The following is a 24,799-nucleotide window of genomic DNA, read 5'->3' on the forward strand; positions in this document are numbered from 1 at the left end:
CCTTAGCCGGTTGAGCTATAGGCGCCGAGCCCCTAATTTTTTTTTTTTTAAACAATCTAATAAAACTAGTTTTAATGTTTGGCTTAGTGTTGTTTTAGGAGTATAATTCTGTTTGCTGAGGATTGCTGAGGTCACAGCTGGTAAGGAAACTGTGAGGGTAGTGGTTTCTAATTTAGTAAGTGGGAGGTCTACCTAGGAGAATAGAGGCAGTACCAAGTGAGCCCTGGTCTGAGTCAGCTCTCAACCTTTGGTGTCTTCTTTTTTTTTTTTTTTTGAGACAGAGCGTCGAGCTGTCCCCCTGGGTAGAGTGCCTTGGTATCACAGCTCACAGCAACCTCCAACGCCTGGGCTCAAGCGAGTCTCCTGCCTCAGCCTCCCAAGTAGCTGGGACCATAGGCGCCTGCCATAATGCCCGGCTTTTTTTTGGTTGCAGCCGTCATTATTGTTTGGCGGGCCCAGCCTGGATTTGAACCTGCCACCTTAGGTGTATGTGGCTGGCGCCCTAGCCACTTGAGCCACAGGCGCCAAGCCAGTGTCTTCTATTTATTTTATTTCATTTCATTTTATTCCATCTTTCCCCTTCCCCTGCCCTTCTCACTATGTTGCCCATGTTGACCTTGAACTCTTGAGCTCAAATGATTCTCCTGCTTTGGCCTCCCCAGTAGCTGGGATGCTATAGGTGCGCTCCATCCCCCAGCCTCATATTTCCCTCTCTTCTGCAGCTGTGCGTGGCTTACATGCCTCAAGGCAGTGCCTTTCCATTGCATGAGAGGCAACATAGCAGAAAAGATAAAAGTATAGTCTTGTGCTTAGTACTCAAAACCTCTGCCTCTGTCTATGAAATGGGGACACAAGGGTCTCCTGACCCTAAACCTCCCTTTGGGGCAGACTGAATAATTAGCACAAGGAATGTTAACATAAGCTTGGCACATTGAGTGTCTCCAGAAAGGGTGATGCTGGCAACACTGCCTGAGGGTTATCCAGGTCACAACCTGAGGCCCTGCACTCAAAAGGACTTGCCATTTAGGCTCACACATTAGTCAGGCCTAGGCTAGATAGAGACAGAGTTATTTCAGTGGTCTGAGTATGAGTCCTGGTGCTTGTCCTTTTCTTGTTCTCTGGACCTGTGGAAGAATGGCCTTTGACCTCCAAGGCTGCAGTCAATGTTGGAGCCTGAGCTGGCAGTTGTTTTGTCTTCCTGCCTGTGGCTGCTTAAAGCACTGGGGCAATGCTCTCCCCTTAAGATAATATGAGCAGAAGTATCCTGAAATGGGTAGGATTTGGGGTTAGTTACTATTTTTACATCATTAGCTTTTTCAGAAAATCAAGAAATGTCTGAGTGTCCAGGAACATTTCCAGAGGACGTAAAGACCAGAAAAGGACTGTATCATGTGCTGCAGAGACCTTGTTTCAGTTAGGAGTACAGGCAGGCCTGTTTGAATCTGCAGCACAAGGTTGTTATAACCTTTGCGAGAGCAGATTCAGGAGGGTAGACTGAGGCGTGGGTGGGTTGGGGTGGGGGTGCGGGTACTCATGACCATGGGGCAGAGGGACAGCCAGAGCCAAGGGAGACAGGAATTTACCTCCAGTGCTGTGTGTGGGCTTTTTGTTTTACAGGTTGGAATGAGGTGAAAATATTTAAGAGCTGATGTGGAGGATTCAATTGAAAATACAGGGAAGGAGTTGGTCCTGCCTTGCAGGGGGAGGGCCTGACTTAGCATGGTGCCTCTGAGGTGTTTTCTTTCTGTTATTCTGTAATATTTTTCTCTGGTCTTGAATTTGCTGCTCAGAACTTTGGTGCCTTCTGTAGGCACCTTTGCTTTTGAGTAGAGGGACACTATGGTCAGTTGTGATTTTTGCAGGTTGTCTTGCTGTAGTGTCTGTGATGACCTGGGCAGGTGGGGTCTCAGAGGGTCCTGGGACTGCTGCCTGAGCGAGCGGATGGGGCATCCATATCCACATTGTTACATGTTTTCTTACTTTTCACATTAATAAGCCAAGAGTTACAGTATTTTAGAAATTTTAAAAGTGTTAGATTCATAACCATAGCTAAAATTTGAGAGTCTAGTATACATCAAAAATGGTGCTAAATAATTAACCCTCGCACAACTTTGTACTTGGTGCCTCATACTCTAAAATCTAGATGTATTCTAATTGCTTGACAGAAAAGTCATACATTCTGATATAGTCATTTGAAATGAATTTTCTTGAATGTATGTATGTATTCAAGAAAATATAAGAATTAGTTTCTTTTTGGCTATGCTCTAGAAATTTTGCTTAGGCTGTCTTCAAGATCACAGTAATAGTAACAAAATGATAATGAAGGCATGAATTACCAAAACCTGTAGGATACTGCAAAGGCAGTCCTCAGAGGGAAAGTTATATAGCATTGGAAGCCTTCATCAAGAAAACAGAAAGATAGGGTGCCAATAACTTAATGGGTCATCTCAAGCAACTGGAAAAGGAAGAACATTCCAACCCCAAATCCAGCAGAAGAAAAGAAATAACCAAAATTAGAACAGAATGAAATGAAATTGAAAACAAAAGAATCATTCAGAAGATCAACAAATCAAAAGGTTTTTTGAAAAGATTAACAGAATTGATAAACCTTTGGCTAACCTAACCAGAAACAGAAAAGTAAAATCCCTAATATCTTCAGTCAGAAATGAAGGAGAAATAACAACAGACACCTCAGAAATTCAAAAAAATCCTCAATGATTATTATTTTCAGAAATGATTATTTTCAGAAATATGAAAACCTGGAGGAAATGGACCAACATCTGGAAGCACACCATCTTCCTAGACTCAGCCAGAAAGAACTGGAAATGTTGAATAGACCTATATCAAGTACTGAAATAGCATTAACTATAGGAAATCTCCCAAAAAAGAAATGTCTGGGACCAGATGGCTTCACATCAGAATTCTACCAAACCTTTAAAGAAGAACGAGTACTATATAACATAACCTTTTCCAAAATGTAGAAAAAGAAGGAATACTTCCCAACTCATCCTATGAAGCAAATAACACCTTGATCCCCAAACCAGAAAAGGACCCAACAAAGAAAGAAAACTATAGACCAATATTATTAATGAATATCTGTGTAAAAATATTCAATAAGATCTTCGCAAACAGAATTCAACAGCACATCAAAAAAATTATACACCATAATCAAGTTAGTTTTATCCCAAGGTTACAAGGCTGTTTCAACATACATAAATCTATAAATATAATACATAAATAAAAAGCAAAGACCATATATTTCTCTCAATTGGTGCAGAAAAAGCTTTTGATACAATCCAGCATCCTTTCATGATCAGAACACTTAAGAAAATAGGCTTAGACAGGTAATTTCTTAAACAGATAGAGACCATCTACAGCAAACCCACAACCAATATCATAGTTAATGGAATGAAAGTGAAAACGTTTCCACTCAGATTGGGAACTAGGCAAGGATGCCCACTGTCTCCACTGCTGTTAAACATAGTGATAGAAGTCTTAGCCATTGCAATCAGGCAAGAGAAGGCAATCAAGGATATCCAGATAGGGTGAGAGGAGATCAAAGTCTCATTTTTTGCAGATGACATGATCCTATACCTGGAAAATCCCAGGGATTCAACTACAAAACTCTTAGAAGCGGTCAAGGAATACAGCAGCATCTCAGGATACGGAATCAATACTTAACAATCAGTAGCTTTTATATATACCAACAATAGTCAAGCTGAAAATATAGTCAAGGACTCTATTCCTTTTATTGTAGTGCCAAAGAAGATGAAATATTTGTGAATTTACCTAACAAAGGATGTGAAAGATCTGTATGGAAAGAATTATGAAATTCTGAGAAAAATAGCTGAAGATGTTAACAAATGGAAAAATATACCATGCTCATGGCTGGGAAAAATCAACATTGTTAAAATGTCCGTATTGCCTAAAGCAATATACAGATTTAATCCAATCCCTATTAAGGCACCATTGTCATACTTCAAAGATCTTAAAAAAAATAGTACTTTGGCTTGAGGCCATAGTTCAGTGGGTAGGGTGCCAGCCACATACACTGGGGCTGGTGGGTTCGAACCCAGCCAGGGCCTGCTAAACAACAATGGCAACTGCACCAACAAAAAAAATTAGCTAGGCGTTGTGGCAGGCACCTGTAGTCCCAGCTACTTAGGAGGCTGAGGCAAGAGAATCACTTAAGCCCAGGAGTTTGAGGTTGCTGTGATGATATAATAAAATCAGTACTTACAATCAGTAGCTTTTATATATACCAACAACAGTCAACTCTGTTTAACAAAATTGATAAACCTTTGGCTAACCTAACCAAAAACAGAAAAGTAAAATCCCTAATATCTTCAATTAGAAATGATAAAGGAGAAATAACAACAGATACCTCAGAAATTCAAAAAAATCCTCAATAATTACTATAAAAAATTCTATTCTCTGAAATATGAAAACCTTCTTTGACATTCTGTCTCAGAAAAACAAAACTATTACTTCATTTTATATGGAATCAGACAAAACCTCACATAACCAAGACATTAGTCAGAAATAAAAACAAATCAGGAGGTATCATGTTACCAGACATCAGGCTATATTATAAATCTATATTGATCAAAACAGCATGGTACTGGCATAAAAATAGAGAGGTAGGTATATGTAACAGAATAGATAACCAGGAGATGAACCCAGCCACTTATCATCATTTGACCTTTGATAAGCCTGTCAAAAGCATTAGTTGAGGGAAAGACTCCCTATTTAAAAAATGGTGCTGGGTGAACTCACTGGCGACCTGTAGAAGACTGAAACTAGACCCCCCGCCTTTCACCCCTAACAAAAATTGATTCTCACTGGATAAAAGATTTAAACTTAAGATAACAAACTATAAAAATGCTAAAAGGGAGTGCAGGGATAATGCTTGAAGAAATTGGCCTGGGAAAATATTTTATGAGGAGGAGCCCCCCCCCCCAGCAATTGAAGAAACACTCCAAAATATATTACTAGAATCTGATCAAACTAAAAAGCTTCTGCACAGCCAAGAGCACTGTAAGTAAAGCCAACAGACAGCCTTCAGAATGGGAGAAGATATTTGCAGGTTATGTTTCTGACAAAGGTCTGATAACTGGAATATGCAGAGAACTCAAACTAGTCAGTAAGAACAGAACAAATACCCCATTTCTTTGTGGGCAAGAGACTTGAACAGAAACTTCTCTGAAGAAGACAGATGCATGGCCTGCAAACACATGAAATAATGCTCAGCATCTTTAATCATCAGAGAAATGCAAATCAAAACCACTCTGAGATATCATCTAACTCCAGTAAGATTATCCCATATCACAAAATCCCAAAACTACAGATGCTGGTGTGGGTGTGGAGAGAAGGGAACTCTTCTACATTGCTGGGAATGCAAGGTAATATGGCCTTTTTGGAAAGAAGTTTGGAGAATACTCAAGGAACTAAAGGTAGACCTGTGGTTCAATCCTGCAATTCCTCTACTAGGTATATAGCTAGATAATCAAAAATCATTTTATAGTAAAGACATTTGCACCAGAATGTTTATTGCACCCAATTCATAATTGCCAAGTCATGGAAGCTGCCCAAGTGCCTACTGACCCGTGAATGGATTAACAAATTGTAGTATATGTATACCATGGAATATGATGCAGCCATAAAAAGATGGAGACTTTATTACTTCTGTGTTTATTTGGATGAAGCTGGAACATACTCTTAGTAAAAAGTATCTGAAGAATGGAAGAAAAAGTATCCAGTGTACTCAATACTAGTATGAAACCAATATATAATCATCTATACTTTCATAGGAATGATAAAACACAATTATAGTCGAGAAAGGAGAGGGCATGGGGGGGGGAGGTTGGGAGGAAGGAGGGTCTTTTGTGGGACCTCACCTAATGTATACAATGAAAGGGTATTTGTCAAAACTATTAAGAGTATAAATGTCTTATCACAACAAAAAGTAAGCGAGGTAAAGGTTATGTTAATCAGTTTGATGTAAGCATTACAAATTGTATATAAAATCAACACATTGTATCCCATAAATGCATTAATGTACACAGTTATGATTTAATAAAGAAGATCATAGGAACAATAGGTCACTTCCTTCTGCCTGTGCTTTGCATACAGTTTTGGAAGATATGCCCCATGGAGCATATTTTGGTTCGTCTGGAGACTGATTCCCGACCTGTGTCTCGGCGCCTGGTGAGCCTCATATTTAATTCCTTCTTGCCTGTGAACCAGCCGGAGGAGGTCTGGTGTGAGCGCTGCGTCACGCTGGTGCAGATGAACCCTGCAGCTGCCAGGAAGTTCTATCAGTATGCACACGAGCACACGGCCTGCACCAACATAGGTACTGGGCCCTGCTGTGTCTCAGTTTCTGTTATGTTTCCCTGCAACGCATGATATACTTTACTTTTAAATTTTTATGAGTATATTTTTGAAACCAAGTCTTACTCTGTTCCCCAGGCTAGAGTGCAGTGCATGGTTCATTGCAGCCCCAAACTCGGGGGCTCAAGTGACCCTGCCTCAGCCTCCTGAGTAGCCAGGACTACAGGCGCCAACCACAATAGCCAGCTAATTTTTATATTTTGTAGAGACCGAGTCTCGCTGGGTTGCCCAGGCTGGTCTGGAGCTCCTGGTCTCAAATGATCCTCCTGCCTTGGCCTCCCAGAGTGCTAGGATTACAGGCATGAACCACTGCCTGTGGCATGAAATACGGTGTATATTTGGTGCTTGTCTTGTTAATATGCTTCATGCTTTATGCATTTCTTTAATGATTGTCCTTGAAATAATGCTTTCAACTATTCAGGATTACAATTTTACCATTAGAAAGTTAATTTTATAGAAGAAACACAAACTAATTCTTGATTATTTTAAATGTTTTAGCAAAGTTGATTCATGTTATTCGCCATTGCTTGAACGCCTGCATCCAGAGGGCAATGAGAGAGCCCCAGGTGGAGGACAGTGGTTGTGGCGGCGAGAAGGAGAACGTGAGCGTGAGTAGACTGGCCTGGGTCCAGTGAGCATGAGCATAGTGACATCCTTTTTATGCCCCTTATGTTAGGGATAGTTTTATTTTCCATTTATTCCTTTAGTGTTGTTATTTAAACAAATACAATGGAACCTCCATGGCTAATACTTCTTCATACTCATCACCTCCCTGAGTTGCCCTAATTCTCAAAGATGGGACATATACCACATGTGCATGTCAGTGCAGCAACCTTGTTCCTTATGGTGACCACCTCCATATGCTGACCGGTTTGTGACTGTCCTGGGGTGGTCAACTTACAGAGATTCTACTGTAAATTTTAGATGGTCATAGATATTTTTGAAAGAATTGCTATTTGCCTTTTGGAGTTTGGGTGGGATTTAATACAGGAGAAAAAACTTTTCTGTGTATTTTGCCTCAACCCTGGGTGTAGCAGACTTGGATTGCTTCTGGACTTTTCTGTGATGCGTAGTTCGGTGGGTGTGCTGTCCTCAAAGCCACTGCCTAAGATCATTCTGGAATCAACCATTCTCCAATTTATATCAGAAGGAAACAGCGTTTAAGACTAAGACATATGGCTCGGCGCCTATAGTTCAACCGGCTAAGGTGCCAGCCACGTACACCTAAGGTGGCGGGTTCGAATCCCCAGCCCAGACCCGCCAAACGACAATGATGGCTGCAACCAAAAAAAAAAATGGCCGGGTGTTGTGGCGGGCGCCTGTAGTCCCAGCTACTTGGGAGGCGGAGGCAGGAGACTCGCTTGAACCCAGGAGTTGGAGGTTGCTGTGAGCTGTAATGCCACGGCACTCTACCCAGGGGGACAGCTTGAGGCTCTGTCTCAAAAAAAAAAAAAAAAAGACTAAGACATACTTATTATAAGTGGCATCTTAAGCTTATCAATGAACGCTTAACGCTTATAGATATCTAAGGAATATTTCTGGATCATTTTTCAGTGTCTATCCACATTAGAAAACTGGACTTTAAAAGAAAATAGTAAGTTGAGTGCTGTAGTTCAGTAGTTAGAGCTCTGGCCCTGCAAACCAGGGGCTGCGAGTTTGAGCCTTGCCTGGGGCTTTATAATACTTTAGGTCAACTTCTGAACCATTAGAAAAGACAAATGTTTAGAGGTGTGTAGTTCCATTGTATCCTATACAAAAAGAAAAACATTATTTGTCACACAGATGTTCTCATCCTGGGTTACAGCTGTGCTGAAAACTATTTGAGGAAAGATGCACTTTGTCACTGAAGTGTTCTTATTCTGCAAGCATTTGTGTGGCTTCCAGCACACGTTTTTAGAGAGGCTCTTTTTCTTGCTGCTGTTTACTAAAAATGAAAGGTGTTCTCTGCTAAAATAAACACCAGGCCTCATCACTTAGGAGTCAGCATATTTTTCAGGTGGTGCTTGTAGGGGGAGGGGGCTTCCTCATGAACTCAGTGATGAGGCTGCTGTGCCCAACCCAGAGCAGCAGGAGACACTCTGGGTTCAGAGTGAGCACCTTTGTCATTGGGGTGTTTGTATTGCTTTTCCAGCAATGGCTAAATCATTAGCAATTTCTCTGTTTTTATATGTGATTGGCAGTAACTCATTTCAAAGCATTAAGTGTATGTTGAGTTATCTGGCTTTATATAGAAACAGTATTTGTTGTTTTCTGTACCCTTGTCAGTCAAACTTGTTTTTCTTTCTACTATCGTTTCCTGTTAACATTTGAGTAGATAGCACAAAAACACCAAAGCCTGAAGTGAAATCATCTTTTTTGTGTCATGGCAGCTCCTTTTGGGAAGTTGCACATGTTGGTTACTCAGCAAAGGACAGTCACTGGCAGATCCTCAGAGGGGCTGACGACAGGTATTGCCAGTGTGTGTCCGTTCCTGGTGACTGGCACGCGGCCACTGTGGAGCAGCTCTAAATGGATGAGGGATTGGTTAGGGAGTGTCCAAATTAGGGGTGATTGCCATGTACCACCAGCACGTATTCAGGAAGATGTAAGGAGATATATTTCTTTAAAGCAAACCATAGGTGCTTTTGTCCTAATCTATTTATTTATTTATTGAGACAGAGTCTCAAGCTGTCACACTGGATAGAGTGCTGTGGCGTTCTTAGCTCACAGCAACCTCCAACTCTTGGGCCCAAGTGATCCTCTTGCCTTAGTTTTTCTATTTTTAGTAGAGACAGATTCTTGTTCTTGCTCAAACTGGTCTCAAACTTGCTCAGGCTGGTCTCCAACTCGTGACTCAAGCAGTCCACTCACTTGGGCCTCCTAGAGTGCTAGGATTATAGGTGTAAGCCACCAAGCCCAGCCTGTCCTAATCTTTAGACTAGGCGTCCTCAAACTACGGCCTGCGAGCCACATGCAGCAGGCCTAGGGCATTTATCTGGCCCACGGGGTGTTTTTGCTGCTGCTGCCTGTCCTACTTAGCAGCTGACTCGTCTTGGGGCCTGCAGTCCGGCCCTCCAATGGTCTGAGGGACAGTGAACTGGCCCCCTGTTTAAAAAGTTTGAGGACCCCTGCTTTGGACACTGTAAACAGGGTGGACTTTTAAAAATAAATTTACTTCTCCGGTAAGAGATTCTAGTAGAGATTCTCAAGTAGGGATAAAGTTGCATTATGACAAGTAAATTGACTTGATATTCTTCACATTTATGCTTTTTGTCTCTAATTCTGAGATATTCTTTTAAAGATAGTGCTGTTATCTTTTAATAATTATTAAATAGAATTAAATTGTTCCACAGCAAAATTATTTCTCTCTTAGGTTCTAGACAAAACTCTATCCGTAAATGATGTTGCATCCATGGCAGGCTTGCTGGAAATCATCGTGATTCTCTGGAAGAGCATTCACAGGAGCATGGAGAACAACAAGGAGGCAAGAGTCTATACCATTAACAAGTTTGCCTCTGTTCTCCCAGAGTACCTCAAAGTCTTTACGGTAAGTCTGGGATCACTCTTGCAGACAAGATATGTCCCGATGGGTTTGTTCTGAGTTTAGCAAGGATTCTGGGGTCTGTCACCACCTATGGAGTGGGCAGGGTGGGCACCAGCTGTCCCTGCTTCGTGCCTTCAGCACTCAGAGAAACATCTGGGGTGCACTCTCAATTCCTTTGTCTTTAATGGTTGGTGGTGACGCTTCAAAATCCAGCTTGATTTGTGGGAGTGTGACAAAGGATTTTGTGAATGTGAAGGTGCAGGGCCATGCCCAGTGCTGGGCGGTATCTGAGGGCCCTGTTAGCAGTTGTGTTCCTGAAGAAAGCAAGTTGTGTCTGTGTTGTCAGGCAAACAGAGCCGTGTTTGTGGTTTATTTTTATGAAAAAATTTATTTTTTATTTTTTATTGATAAAAACTATATATTTATTGTATTCAAAATGATGTCTTGAAATATATGTTTTGTGGGTTGACTCGACTCACACAATCAAGGCACACATCACCTCACACTCTTGCCTTCATCTGGAGACCTGTGTTAGTGGTTCTCCAGAGTGTTTCTGTCTGTGATCTCTAGCGCTAGGTCCCTAAGGTCTCCTTTCCCTCTCAGGCGGTTGTGTCCTGGGCACCTCTAATCTCCCCGTGCCGATTTCCACACAGGCAAAGGGGACTTTCTCATGCTTTGACCTGTTTCTTCTGAAGGAAGTTCATATTTGAAAAGCAGATTTAAAAAAAGATTTAACAGGTAAAACTATAAGTTTATTCCCAACAATGAAGAAAGCATAAATACAGAGGCCATGGATCTTAGGAACCAACCTGTTCGCAGTGCCCTTCTCAGCCCCCTCCTCCCCCCCGGTGTGACTTTGGGCTTGTTTCTGGGTCATGTCTCTGAGATGAAAGCATGACCTGTCTGCGAAGGTAAAGCATTTTAATTCTTACCGGTAAACCCTTGCTTTACCGGTAAGAATTTACCAGTAAATTAAAAAGCTCAAATAAGTACTTTGGGGCTGAGAAACTAGCATTATTCCAGAATCTCAGAGGAAGTGCAGAAGCCCACATAGGACAAAGGAGGGTTGGCAAATGGGCAGTGTGGTCCTGGGGGCCTGAGTTGGGGACACAGTTTGGTTACTTGGAAGGTTTCAGGGAAAAGGCATTGTAGCCCCTGGAAGGTCAGAGAACATTGCGTCCTCCACATATAGGGTGATGTAGGCCTCCCCCACCATGCACTTGGCTGTGAATCTCAGTTGACTTGTGACATTGAGAAAAGGAAATATTTTCTTCCTTTATCAGGAGTTGAGGGTCAGGGCCAGTTTGCTATAACTAAATAGAAATTAATTACAGATATATTTTGATTTGGGACTTGTTTCTGTATAATGTATAGTTTTTGGAAAATAGTTAAGTTTTTTCTGTCTCCTTTACAATCTACCATTTCCTCTTTCTCCCAGACAAGACTTTTTTTTTTTTTTTTTCTTTTGTAAAGAAATAGGGCCTGGCTCTTTAACCAGGCTAGAGTGCAGTGGCATCATCATAGCTCACTGCCACCTTGATCTGCTGGGCTCACGGGGTCCTCCTGCCTCAGCCTTCCAAGTTGCTGGGACTACAGATGCATGGCACCACACTGGCTAATTTTTTTATTTTTTGTAGAGACGGGGTCTGGCCATGTTGCCCAGGCTGTTCTTGAATTCCTGGCTTCAGGTGAACCTCTTGCCTTGGAGTCTCAAAGCACTGGGATTGCAGGCCTGTGCCATTGTGTCTAGCCAAGAATATTTCTTATGGAGTATTCTTGATGGAGGTTGAACCACTTTTTACTATACTCTTGTGGTAATAGTAATATGACTATAATATATTGAGTACTTAGCCAGTGTGTGGCCCTGTGTCAGGGTTTAGTTTGGTACCACCCACTCACTTCTTCCAGCACCTCTGTCCAGTCTGCAAAGGAAAAGTGAGTGCAGCCCTTCCCTCTGTGTGAGGCCCCCACCAGGTGGCAGAGTCTGATGGGTGTAGATGGTTTGGTGGCTCCCCGGCCTGTGCCTTCCTCATTATACTAGACTAAATATGTTTTCCAAAGATATTCTGGCTCATTTCATAAAATTTTCTCTGAATGGTTTTTTCTCTTGAGTTTTATGTTCAGGATACCAAGTGTATAATTAGTTTTTCAATGAACTCATTTCCATGGCAGTGTGAAATTTCATCTATTCTCGTTATTGATGTATTCCTAGGATCTAGATTCGTTGGTACGTAGTACACAGCAGGTGCTTAAGAAATACTTGGGAAGTTGAAGAACGTTGTATCAAACCTGGTGAACCTTGTCTAGAGCTTTTCTCTGCTCTGGAACATAAGGCTCAAGTTTTCCCTTTGAACATTGAAAGGCTTACTATAGTTCTTACTGAGCAGTTTTGAAAATAAGTCATTAGGAAGTTATGCAGGGAGGCTTTCTATGTTTCCTAACCTATAAATATGCTTTGTTTGTTTTCCTTTTTATGTTCACAGGATGATCGCTGCAGGATACCTCTATTCATGCTAATGTCCTTCATGCCTGCGTCAGCTGTCCCTTCGTTCAGGTATTTGCTGTTTCTTATATAGCAGTAAAGCCAGACCCTAGGTGATGTGTGCAGTCAGTGGATGCTGAGTGCAGTGCTTAGCTCCTTGCTGCTGCATTCTGTCCTCCCCTCCACATGGTACAGAAAGGAGGATGTGGCACTGAAACTGCTACTTCATTCTAAGGTCTGTGGGATTGTGCTTAACACCTGGTGTGAAAATGTGATGTACTGTGAATACTGAATACACACAGAGTTGGAGCCTTAGTGTGAAAAGAAGCATGTAAAATTCTGACATTAAAATTCATTTTACCTGTTTCTCTTAAAATGTGAGTACTAGAAAACTTCAAACTGTATATATGGCTTACTTTTGTGGCTGTAATATTTTTGTAGGACAGTGTAGCTCTAGAGTGTTGGTTATTATCAGTAAAATTTGTCTCTATTCATATTTATGAAAAACATGAATGCTTATGATGTTAAATAGGAATTGTACCCCAAGATTAGGAACTCTAGTTCTAAAATCTGACAGGGTGTGGACTCGGTACCCGTAGTACAGTTGTTATGGTGTCAACCACATACACCAAGGCTGGCAGGTTTGAGAATGTCTTGGGCCAGCTCAATAATGACATTGCAACAACAAAAAAATAGCCGGGCATTGTGGCAGGTGCCTAATAGTCCCAACTACTCGGGAGACTGAGGCAAGAGAATTGCTTACAACCAGAATTTGAGGTTGCTGTGAGCTGACACCATGGCATAGTGAGACTGTCTCAAAAAAAAAGAAATAGAAGGGTGTGGGGGTTTGTGGGGCTGACATGGCCCAAAGCTGGTCTGTTTTCACATGGGGGCTCAGCTGAGCAGTAATTATGGGAAATGGCATCCTGACTCCTCCTTGGAGAATGTTGTGGGGTGGTGTTCTCTATTGCCCTCACCTTTTGGCAAGTGGGGGAATTGTTTAAATATGAGATTGATGCGATACTTCTGACCTTTCAGCTGCAGTGTGATTCCCACCCTGAGAAGCCAGGAGGAAGGCACGGTGGATAAGAGCTGCTGCACTCTGCTGGACTGCCTGTGTGCCTGGGGGCAGGTGGGGCATGTTCTGGAGCTTGTGGACAACTGGCTGCTGGGAGAGTACCCCCAAACTAAGGTGTGTTCCTGTGATGTTTCTTTAAAACGTGGTGAATGAGAAGAGCTGTGTATTAGGGGTCATAGACTTTTCCAGGATATGTGTTTTAGTTATCAGTTTATCCCTCTCCTTTCTTTCAGAGCAGTGCAGCTTCTAAACGTAAAGTGCGAATCCATGATACACGCCCAGTAAAACCTGAATTAGCCTTGGTTTACATAGAATATTTGCTGACCCATCCAAAGAATAGAGAAATCCTGCTCTCTGCTCCCCAGAAGAAACTTAACAACCTTTTGAAAACACTTGGGGCGTCAAAGGTAAGTTTTACCATGGAAATTGAATGATGTTGTGTGATAGCAGGAACAGTGAAGCAAGATGCAGACTCCCTGTGTCCTCTGGTACTGTGCAGTTCTTTGGGCCAGAAAGGAACAGAGAGTTATCTCGTCTACCCTCTTCAGGGGCCGGCGGCCTGTTTTCCCAACCTTGCTCTTTCCCATGAAGACAGAATCTGGGGCTCTGGCTAAGACTGTTGGGTCCCTGGACTCAGGTGGACAGCTTTGTTCTCTGCTTTACACACGTGTCTCTTCTCTGCTCCTGCCACCCACATAGACCACCGATGACCATCTCCCTTCGATGTCCTTGGCAGTGCTTTCTAGGAAGGTTTGGAGAGTTATCAAGTGCTCTTCCTGTGCACTCAGCTGTGTCATGTCCCCATCCCTGGACCTGCTCATGCCATCATGTCCAGGGCTCCCGACAGCCTCTAGTCCCTGCTGCTGTTGTGTCTGGTTGTCTCTGAAGCAAAGCCTCATTTGAGCAGTGCCAGGCATGAGTTGGAAGGGGCACAGAGGTGGCAGGCATAGGAGGTGGACAAGGTGCTGCCCAGAGCTGGGCAGGGACTGTGGATGGTGCTCTTTAGTGGACATAAGTGTGCTTACCTGGCACCCACCCAGGGGCTCACATCCAGGTGTGGTCAGCAGAGATTGGGCTCTGCCAGAGCTGCTGTCTTTCTGGTTCACCTGCGGGTTAGTACTTCGAGTGTGCTGGCCACTGGGGTGTCCTGGTGACTTACTGGGTTTCTCCGTTACAGGCCGATCTGGAGTCGCTTCTGCAGATGCCAGGTGGGAAAGCACGTCGCTTCAGCGAGGCAGCGGCCCTGCGAGCCTTCTGTCTCCACTGCCGGCTGAGCATCCACCTGCAGCACAAGGTGCGCCTGCTTCTGTCCCCGTGGGTACGCGGCACAGCGGCAAAGCCTCTTCACTACTGATTTATCTTTTCCTTGTTGGACAGTTCTGCTCAGAAGGAAAAGTTTATTTGTCCATTTTGGAAGAGACTGGCTTGTGGTTAGAAAGCAAAGTTTTATCTTTTATTCAAGATCAAGAAGAAGAGTATCTAAAGCTTCACAGAGTTGTGTATCAGCAAATTGTTCAGGTGAGAAGGCTTCAGACACAGCTTCTCTTTACCAAGCTTGCCCTATATTTAAGGATTTCTACTGTAAAGTGGTAATTTTAGACATTAGCATTACTCTTGTAAATACTTTTAGTGGCATTTAAATAGACTTTATCTTCTTACAAAGCATAAACTGTGTAATTTTATACCTTGCACGTAATAGGTGTTTAGTCATGTTTTTGGAATTACGTAAAATCTGTTCCTAGATTTCTTATGGCAACACAAATGAAAATTAATATATCTCTGTGGAAATTCCTTTGTAAAACATCTTTGTAAATATCTTTTTTTGAGATAACTGATACATCGGGTATGAAAGGATCTGTCAGGCAGATTTGTGCCCTTTCTTAAGGTCTTTGTTGGCGAGTCACACCTATGTCTTCCAGACCTACCTGACCGTGTGCAAAGATGTGGTCATGGTCGGCCTTGGCAGCCGTCAGTTCCAGGGACAGATCTTGCGGCAGAGTCTGGTGATCATGCAGACAGGTACAGGTGCCTCATTTCCTAAAAGAGGTTTCAGAGCTGCGAACACCCAGAGCCTCTCCCCCTTACCACACAAGGCTGTGCTAGGCCCTCAACTTCTAAGAAACAGATACTTGATACACTGTTAAGTATGTGCCAGGAAGTGATTATTGGTTGATGTGGCCAGATGTGGCACCCAGCATTTCTGGTGGGGCCTTTGGGTTCTGCCTCTCCTTGCTGGTAGCTCTCCCCATGGGCGGGCCCTGACTGGCCACATGCCCCTGTGGGTGGGGAGAGGTCAGGAGTTGTTGTTGATGTCTCCCGAGGTCCCAGGGAAGGAGTGGTACAGTGTGACTTCCCCAGGGAAGGAGCAATACAGGGTAGCCCCCCTCCCTGGAAGGAGTGACACAAGTCCCCTGCCTCCCCCCAGAAAGGTTGACATGGGGTGACCCTGACAGCTGATGACATGGTTCCAGGCATGCTCCCCACCCAGCCCTGGATCAGACTTCTGAGGGAGCAGGAAGGCAGCCCCCAAGCCACCTGGGTGGGCAGTGAGCACATGATCACTTGCACAGTCTCTGGCAAAGACAAGTGCTCCTGAGCTGGGGCCCACCCCAGTCTCCTGACCCCCACCCCTGACGGCCAGCCTTCTTCCCCACCACCCCTATGGTGTAGCTGGGTGGGGTGCGGACTTGTCTCTGGGTGGTTTTTACTCAGTGTCACACTGCTGCATTTGGTTCTCACCGTAGAAGCGTAGAAGCTTCAACTCTTTTTTTATTTTTTTTTTGCAGTTTTTGGCCAGGGCTGGGTTTGAACCCTAACCTCTGGCATATGGGGCTGGCACCCTACTCCTTTGAGCCACAGGCACTGCCCTAGAAGCTTCAACTCTTTTTTTTTTTTTTTTGAAACATAGCCTCAAGCTGTCCCCCTGGGCAGAGTGCCGTGGCATTACAGCTCACAGCAACCTCCAACTCCCGGGCTCAAGCGAGTCTCCTGCCTCTGCCTCCCAAGTAGCTGGGACCACAGGCGCCCGCCACAACGCCCGGCTATTTTTTGGTTGCAGCCATCATTGTTATTTGGCGGGTCCGGGCTGGGGATTCGAACCCGCCACCTTAGGTGTACGTGGCTGGCGCCCTAGCCGGTTGAGCTATAGGCGCCGAGCCAGAAGCTTCAACTCTTGATGTTCACATTTCCTTAAGCCCAGACATTGGCTAGAAAATGGTAACACTAGTAAATTCAACATTGTGTTTTGAAAATTGGATTCAGTAAATCTGTAGTTCAGTTTTTAGTTAATTTGCCTGTAGCCTTTTGCCAGAGGCATCTTCTGTTAGAAACACCTGCAGCATCTCCTCCCCTCTCCTCATGCTGCTACAGAAGTAGAGGGGTGAGGACCCTGGAGTGGGACACTGGTCCATGTCTTAAAATTAATCTTTAATTACAAGCTGAATTTCAGGCTGGGCATGGTGACTCATGCCTGTAATCCCAGCAATCTGAGAGGCTGAGGCAGGTGGATTGCTTGAGCTCAGGAGTTCAAGACCAGCCTGAGCAAGAGTGAGACCCCATCTCCACTAAAAATGGAAAAATTAGCACGGTGCTATGGTGGGTACTTGTAGTCCCAGCTACTGGGAGGCTGAGGCAGGTGGATCACTTGAGCCCAAGAGCTTGAGCCCAAGAGCATCACAGCTCACAGCACTCTACCAAGGGCAACTGAGTGAGACTCTGTCTCAAAAAAAAGAAAGAAAGAAAGAAAAATGTGTACTGGTTTTAACTAAATTGTGGGATTAAATAACTTCTGTTTTTTTTTTTAGTGAAGGGATTTTTTTATGTTTCATTGCTTCTTGACATTCTGAAAGAGATAATTGGAAATCCCTTGGTTCAGAAAACAGATTCAGATGAAGAAGTTGCGACACTGTTTGATACAGTCCAGAAAGTGTTTCAGAAAATGCTGGAATGTATGGCATGGAGCTTTAGGAATCAGCCGGAAGATGGGCTGCAGGTACTGAGGTCTTCCTGGGGGTGGGTCGCTAGATGGGGTTGTAGGGGCTGAAGCATATGAAGACTGAGGCTGCCACGTGCAGACCCAGGGAGTTTATGCTGTTTGCTCTTGGGGTACACACAGTGGTATAGCAACTTGTTGCTAGGTGGTGTCCCTTCTGGTGTGGCCCAAGTGCTGCCCTTGATGTACCACACTCTGTGGCCAGAGAGGCCTCGAGCTCTAGCCATTTCAGATTCTGCCCATCAGAAACAGGGTTTCATGAGCTCAGGTCACAAACAGCAAGACAGGAGGCAGAGGCCCTGAGGGCTCAATTGTTACTTCACAGAATTTTCCAAATACATTTTGACAGTGTTACCTTTGATTATTTGTAGAGTGGCAGAGGCCTTGCCCAGGTGAAATGCTGACTCCAGTCATGGGTTATGCTCCCCCTGTGTGTTGAGCTTCCTATGGTTCCCTTGTGCTGTTGAAAACTAATGTGAAGTGAAATCGTGTAACCAATTCATAAAGAAAACCCACATGCCCCATTTATATAGCATCATGTCATCTCCTGAACAAAATCATATTGTTATCAGAGCAAGCTATTATTTTTTTCTAGGTAGTGGTTTAAAAATACCAATAAGCTATTATTTTTTATGACAATTTTAAAAATTGCTTAAATAGGAGGCTGTTTATGGAATATTGCAACACTTTTGGTTTTATTCTGTCTTTAGCTGAGGTAATTGAAGGTTGTTGGCTGTATTTTTTTCTAGTCTAGTTCGTTCAAATTAATTTCGTATGTTCCTGTTTTTGATGAATTGTTGACGTAACTTGTGCAAAAACCTTTAATTTTCCCCTCAAACCTTTCACGGTTGGCTGTCTGGTGCCTTGCTTGGCCTCATCAGCGCCTATACTCCCTCCCACCCTCCTCTTGATGCCTCTGCTCTGGAAGGGATTTCTTTATTCTTTTTTTCTTTTTTTGGCCCGGGCTGGGTTTACCCACCACCTCTGGCGTATGGGGCTGGCGCCCTACTCCTTTGAGGTGTCGCCCTAGAAGGCATTTCTTTGCTTTGAGAGGAGTGTCATTATGGGGTTCCCTATGGGCTTTGGCTGGGACGTTTGAAATCAGCAAGAGAGAAGGGAATACTGGAATCAGGAGGAGAGGGCAGTAGGAATACTTACTTTACATGTCTTTTTAGCTTTTTAAAAACTGATGTGCTTTCTTGTAGCTCCTGTATTCTGTCCAAACCCCTCTTTACAAATTCATCACCACCGTTCAGTCTTGGCACACAGACACTCCAGTGCACCATGGCATGCTCTCGACGCTGATTGCGGGGCCCGTGGTTGAGATAAGCCACCAGCTGCAGAAGGTGAAGCACGTTGCTCTAGAAATGACTGTGTCCCTTGACCAGACTAACAGCATAGTTTTAAGCTACTCAGAGTTTAAGAACTCAAACTTGAGTTACTGGTATGCTTTCCTATAGCCGTACCTCATGTTACCACCCTTGATAAACATAGAACTAGTCCTTAAGCTTGAATATTTATTTTGCTGCATTTTAGAGATTTAAATGGATTGATGCTTTCTTAAGAGTCTTCTGAGAAGATGAACACAGTTGTGGTTGTGGTGACAGGATGTATGGCTGCTCTTGGGCTGTACCTGTGTGTGATGGGTCACATCTTTTTGATTGTTGTATTTTTAGTCCTCCCCCTTTTGGTATCAGTTTAAACAGATTATTTATTTATTGCTGCCGACTGTCTTATTTTCGTACCTGGTAGCTGTAGATGACTGGAAGATTATTATTCGTGCAGAAATTATTGTCCTGTTTGGTTAAAGATTGTCATAACCAGGGACACAAAAAGTGATGTCTTAACAGTTGGAGACTCACTCCAGGGATGTCTCACGCCAAAGGCATAGCTGAGAGTGGCTAGGTAGCTTTCTTCACTTCTTCACAGGAGAAGATGATATCTGATAGGGAATAGCATTGTCTTTATATATAAATTATGAGTTTTATAATACAAAGTTATAACTAATAAAAAGATGTTGATAAATTCTAAAACATTAAATAGAATTTAAGGTCCTCCTTCAAGTTTGAAAAGAGAGGCATTGGTTTAGGAAAGTTATTTCTAGCTTATACATAGAATAAAAACCAGGACTTGTGTGCTTCAGTGAGATAGATAGCTAACAGTTTCAGGTCACTCATGGCCGTGGGTTAGGCCAGGCCCACCATCAGTTTCTGTTAGATAAAATCCTACTGGAACACAACTGTGCCTGTTTGCTCAACTTTCTGTGGCTGCTTTGTGCCACAACAGAAGATTCAGTTGAGTGGTTATGACAGATCATTACAACTCTACCCATAAAAGCAGAAATACTTGATTTTTTACTTAAATATCTACTCTTTTGCTACAGAAAAAGTTTGCTGACCTCTGTTCTAGTTCCTTCCAGTTTGTCTGCTTGTTCCAGCTGTGATTATGGATTTGTCTCTCTGCATTAGTCCTGTCAGTTTTCTTTCCATGGACTTGGGAGCTTTGTTGTTGGGGCCATACACTGTCTTTTTGATTTGATTGTCATACTATCGTGAAATACTTCCCTTGACACTTCCATCATGAAGTCTACTGTGACGTTTTTTGTGCCAGACCAGCTTGTTTGTACCTCGTGTTTTCACAGCATATCTTTTTCAGTCCTTTTACTTTTTATTTATTTATTATTGGGGTGGAGAAGGGGAAGAGGACCAGTGCATTTACTTTTAACCTTCCCTTTTTATTTATTTATTTTTGCGACAGAGTCTCACTATGTTGCCCTTGATAGAGTGCTGTGGCGTCACAGCTCACAGCAACCTCCAGGTCTTGGGGCTTAAGCAATTCTCTTGCCTCAGCCTCCCAAGTAGCTGGGACTACAGGCGCCTGCCACAGTGCTCAGCTATTTTTTTTGTTGGAGTTGTCATTGTTGTTTAGCTGGCCCGGGCTGGGTTCAAACCTGCCAGCCTGGGTGTATGTGGCCAGCGCCCTACCCACTGAGCTACAGGTGCCAACTTTTTTTTTTTTTTTTTGAAACAGAGTCTCATTCTATCATCCTGGGTACAGTGCTGTGTTGTCATAGGTCATAGCACTCTCAAACTCCTGGGCTCAAGTGGTCCTCCCATCTCAGCCTCCCAAGTAGCTGAGACTACAGGCGCCCATCACCACACCCAGCTAGTTTTTCTATTTTTAGTGGAGACGGGGTCTTGCTCTTACTCAGGCAGGTCTCCAACTTCTGAGGTCACGTGGTACATGGCGCCTGGCCCCCCTTTTTTATATTTTTAAAGTGTGTTTCTTATAAACATTACATGAATAAGGGTTCAAAACTCCCTTCTGGTGGTTTCTGCCCTTTTTTGGGCGTGCTCATTGCCTGTTTGGCTTTAAGAGGTTACTGGCAGGTTGGGGTTTGCACTGACGTGCAGTGTGTGCTCCATCGGTCTCTACTTTCATTTGCTACCATTTCTCGATGTGTCATCTATTTTTACTGTCCTTTTTGTCCTCACTGTTGTAGGTTTATTTCTGGTTAGGCTAACAGTCTCAAGATAGACCTTTATTATTATTCTGTTAGCCAGTCAGTAGTCTTTCTAATGGTGTAAGAAATGCACTTACATGTATTTTAATATGTAGGGTTTTTTTTGTTTTTTTTGAGACAGTCTCACTTATGTAGTCCATTTTAATGAGAAACAGTGCTGTTTCATACACAACAGTGAGTAACTTTAAAATCCAAGTCTGTCCTGGGAGACAAAGGACATGGAAGTGCTATCAAGTCGCGCCTCCCCTTAAGATAGCCAGGTATTAGGCAAAGACCGTGGTGGGGATATACACAGGTGGGGCGGGCTTATTCACATCTCAGCTGTTACTGGAAAAACAGGCACAAGCCTCCCCTCAAAATAGGCACCCTGGACGTGGACATTCCCATGTGGGACTCATTTGTTCATGGGTACAGCTTGTTGAGGACCTTTTAGCTGGTGATAAAGAGCAAAATCCAGGCAGGCACCCTTTCGGCTCCAGACCAGTGGTGGCTCTCTGCAGGATTCTGCCTCTGTCCTTCCAGGGGGAATGATATAATTCCTGAAGGTGAGGTCTGGGAATGTTTAGAGTTGTCATTGGGGGTGGGGGGGTGTGCTCTTGGCAATCAGTGGGGGGAGGTCAGGAGTGCTGCTCACCTGCTGTGTACTGTGTGGCCCACTCGGGCCAGGGTCCCATCCAGAATGAGCATTATGCTGCCTAGCAACATGGTTTATAGTAGCAGGTGACCATTAAAAGTCTACTGAAAAAAGACTATCAAGTGACGTGTCTTTTTTCTTTATTGCTATCTCTCTGAATAAGGCATACCTATTTATAATAATAGATTGTTCATAATTATTGTAGATATTTCAACAGTTAATAAATGTAATTTTTTTGTTTCTGGAAAACTTTTCTCAAGTATTGAAGAAAACTCAAAGCAATGTAAAATAAGTTATCCCAGTTTCAGTCTATAACTTATTGATTTGGGACTTTTTTCTAGGTTTCTGATACAGAAGCATTCACCCCTCCAGAGCGTCTCACTGACCTCCCACCGTTCTCAAGGTGTCTGATAGGAATAGTGATGAAGTCCTCCAGTGTGCTCAGGTAGTCACTCTCTCCTGTCAGCTGCTGCCCTCTTCCTTTCTCGCATTTTCAAATATGAGAATTTGAAAATGAAAAGGGAACGTTATTTTTTATGAGAAAAATATTGCCTAGAACTTTTATAAGTGATTGAAAATATTGATAGTGGCTGGTGTGGTGCTCATGCCTATAATTAAACACTCTGAGAGGCTGAGAAGGGTGAATCCTTGAGCCCAGGAGACTGAGGATGCTGTGAGTGAGGCTGAAGCCACAGTCCTCTAGCCTGGACAACAGAGTGAGACTCTGTCTCAAAAAACTTACACAAAGAAAAATTGTAACTTCAGTGAAGTATGTTCATGTAAATAGTTTTTGGTTACACCTGTCAGAGTAAAATTTAGTTAAGAAAAAAACGCAGTTGTTAATGTGGAACATGATAGTTCTTGGGGGCAGACACCAGTGTTGTTTCCATTAATGCACAGCCACCTATGTGTCACTAGACCACAATACCAGGTTTGTTGTGGTACGTGCAGGATTGATGCACAGTCTTTTTATTTTATTTTGTTTTAATTTTTTGAGACAGAGCCTCACTGTGTCGCCCGTGGTAACAGTGCAGTGTGTCACAGCTTAAACTCTTGGGCTCAAGTGATTCTCTTGCTGGGCCTACAGGTGCCTGCCACAATGCCTGGCTATTTTTTTGTTCTGTTCTTAGTGTTTGGCAGGTCTGGGCCAGTTTCGAACCTTCTAGCCCCAGTGCATGTGGCTGGTGCCCTTAACCACTGAGCTATAGGCACTGAGCCAGAAGGTACAGTCTTAATAGTAGATATATTCAAAGAAAACTTCTAAAAGCACCATCTGTTGTAGCTCTGAATTACCTTTCAGCACATGGAATCTTTTTCTTGTGCATCAAGGGCACATGGGGCAGCTCTTTGTACTTGTGGCTGCTCCTATTCTTCCCAGTAGTGCCACTGTCTGAACACTTATCCTGTGTGATTTGCACACTTGCAGCAAAAAGTACAGAATGAGTTCTCCAGCATCCTGAGTTACCTGAGAGCGGGGGTTTGTGGGGTGTTTTTAATGGGTCTTGGCTGCGTTTGTTTTCCTGTAAAGCATTAGGGTCTCAACTGTGCAATAATTTTAGGTGTTGATTTTTTGCAGGTCATTTTTGGATGAGTTAAGAGTGTGTGTGACTTCCAATGACATAGAAGGGATCATGTGCCTCACTGCTGTTGTGCACATTATTCTGGTTGTTAATAAAGGTTGGTTGTGTTCTCTCACCTGTCATCTGGATGGCACTGGGTACACCTCAGAGACACATTGCGGGATGTTTGGGGACAGCCCTTGCCAGGTCCAGTTCCCACCGCTCCCTGGACGTAGTGCTGCCCACCTGAGTCTCTCTTCTCAGCTCTCCCTGTACATGTGATGTAGTTCTTGTCTGCTTCCCACCTTCCGCCATTGGACTCACTGAAGCATCCCTCTCTGTGCCTCGGAGTTGAATTCTATTGAATTGTCATGTATTCTCTATATTTTAAAATCTGAATTAATTTTTGTTGATGATACACATTTTGGTGTTGATATTTAATCTGGCTGCTGGTTTTCTTTTTTTTTAAGTTTATTTACTTTTTTTTTTGGAGACAGAGCCTCAAGCTGTACCCCTGGGTAGAGTGCTGTGGCATCACAGCTCACAGCAACCTCCAACGCCTGGGCTCAAGCGAGTCTCCTCCCTCCGCCTCCCAAGTACCTGGGACCACAGGCGGCCGCCACAACACCTAGCTATTTTTTGGTTGCAGCCATCGTTGTTTGGTGGGCCTGGGCTGGATTTGAACCCGCTACTTTAGGTGTATGTGGCTGGCACCTTAGCCACTTGAGCCACAGGTGCCGAGCCAAATTTATTTACTTTTGAGACAAGTTCTCACTATGTCACCCAGACTGGAGTACAGTGGTGTCATCCCAGCTCAGTGCAGCCTCCGTCTCCTGGCCTTAAGCCACCTAACTTTGACTCCTAAAGTGCTGAGATTACAGGCATGAGCCACTGTGCCTGACTAAGAATAACACTTTTTCACTTGGTTGACTAATACTGGGCATCAGAGCAGACTTCCCTGAGGGCCCCCTGGGGGTTGGGATCACGGAGGGTGTGAGGACACAGTATGAATGCTGCTCTGTGCCTCGCACTTAGTAGGACCTTCAGTGCCCAGGATGTTTAAACTGGAGATGACCATGAAATAAGGTGGTTGTCATTTCTGGTGGGGGTGTGTGTGAGCCTGATGGCATGGACAGGGTGTGTCTCTGAAGTTCCTGGGGTGAGGTCCACATGAACTTTCCCTTTTGGCCAGTGAGGTACTTTTGTAAATATTTGAACTTTGCAACAGCTCTGTCAAGGGGTCAGTTACTACTCTGAAGAGCAACAGATGGGTCACATCAAAAGGAAGGATAAGGAAGCTCAGCTTTTAGAAATTTCACCCACGTGTGTAGGAGAGTATGTTTGTATTGTGTGTTAAAGTCTTTTTTCTGCTCAATCTTCCCAGGTAAACATGATAGTTCAAAAGTGAAGGAGGTGGCAGCTACTGTTTACAGAAAACTGAAGACCTTCATGGAAATTACTTTGGAAGAGGACAGCACCGAAAGGTAAAACGTGAGAGAGACTCTGAAAGAGATGGTCTGAAAGCTGCTGACTGCTCTTTAGGCACATGAGGTTGTGTTTTCATTTCTGCTGCTGACAGAGAACAGGATGGAAACATCACTGTCATCAGTGTTCTT

The 24,799-nt window shown here is 43.6% G+C and overlaps 1 protein-coding gene across 1 annotated transcript in view; it reads left to right on the forward strand.

Annotated features, from left to right (window-relative positions):
• Positions 1-24,671, forward strand: part of NCAPG2 (non-SMC condensin II complex subunit G2) — a 72,797-nt gene extending 48,126 nt beyond the window's left edge. The window contains exons 15-28 of the mRNA XM_023508266.1: positions 6,133-6,355; positions 6,892-7,001; positions 9,746-9,919; positions 12,400-12,470; positions 13,437-13,590; positions 13,710-13,883; positions 14,654-14,770; positions 14,854-14,994; positions 15,396-15,495; positions 17,280-17,467; positions 18,673-18,813; positions 21,966-22,069; positions 23,201-23,301; positions 24,568-24,671. Coding sequence (XP_023364034.1) covers positions 6,133-6,355; positions 6,892-7,001; positions 9,746-9,919; positions 12,400-12,470; positions 13,437-13,590; positions 13,710-13,883; positions 14,654-14,770; positions 14,854-14,994; positions 15,396-15,495; positions 17,280-17,467; positions 18,673-18,813; positions 21,966-22,069; positions 23,201-23,301; positions 24,568-24,671 — 1,902 coding nt within the window. The remainder of the gene's footprint in view (positions 1-6,132; positions 6,356-6,891; positions 7,002-9,745; positions 9,920-12,399; positions 12,471-13,436; positions 13,591-13,709; positions 13,884-14,653; positions 14,771-14,853; positions 14,995-15,395; positions 15,496-17,279; positions 17,468-18,672; positions 18,814-21,965; positions 22,070-23,200; positions 23,302-24,567) is intronic.
• The last annotated feature ends 128 nt before the right edge of the window (positions 24,672-24,799 follow it).

This window comes from Otolemur garnettii, unplaced genomic scaffold (assembly GCF_000181295.1).
Source record: "Otolemur garnettii isolate 467f Iridium unplaced genomic scaffold, OtoGar3 scaffold00235, whole genome shotgun sequence".
NCBI lineage: Eukaryota > Metazoa > Chordata > Mammalia > Primates > Galagidae > Otolemur > Otolemur garnettii.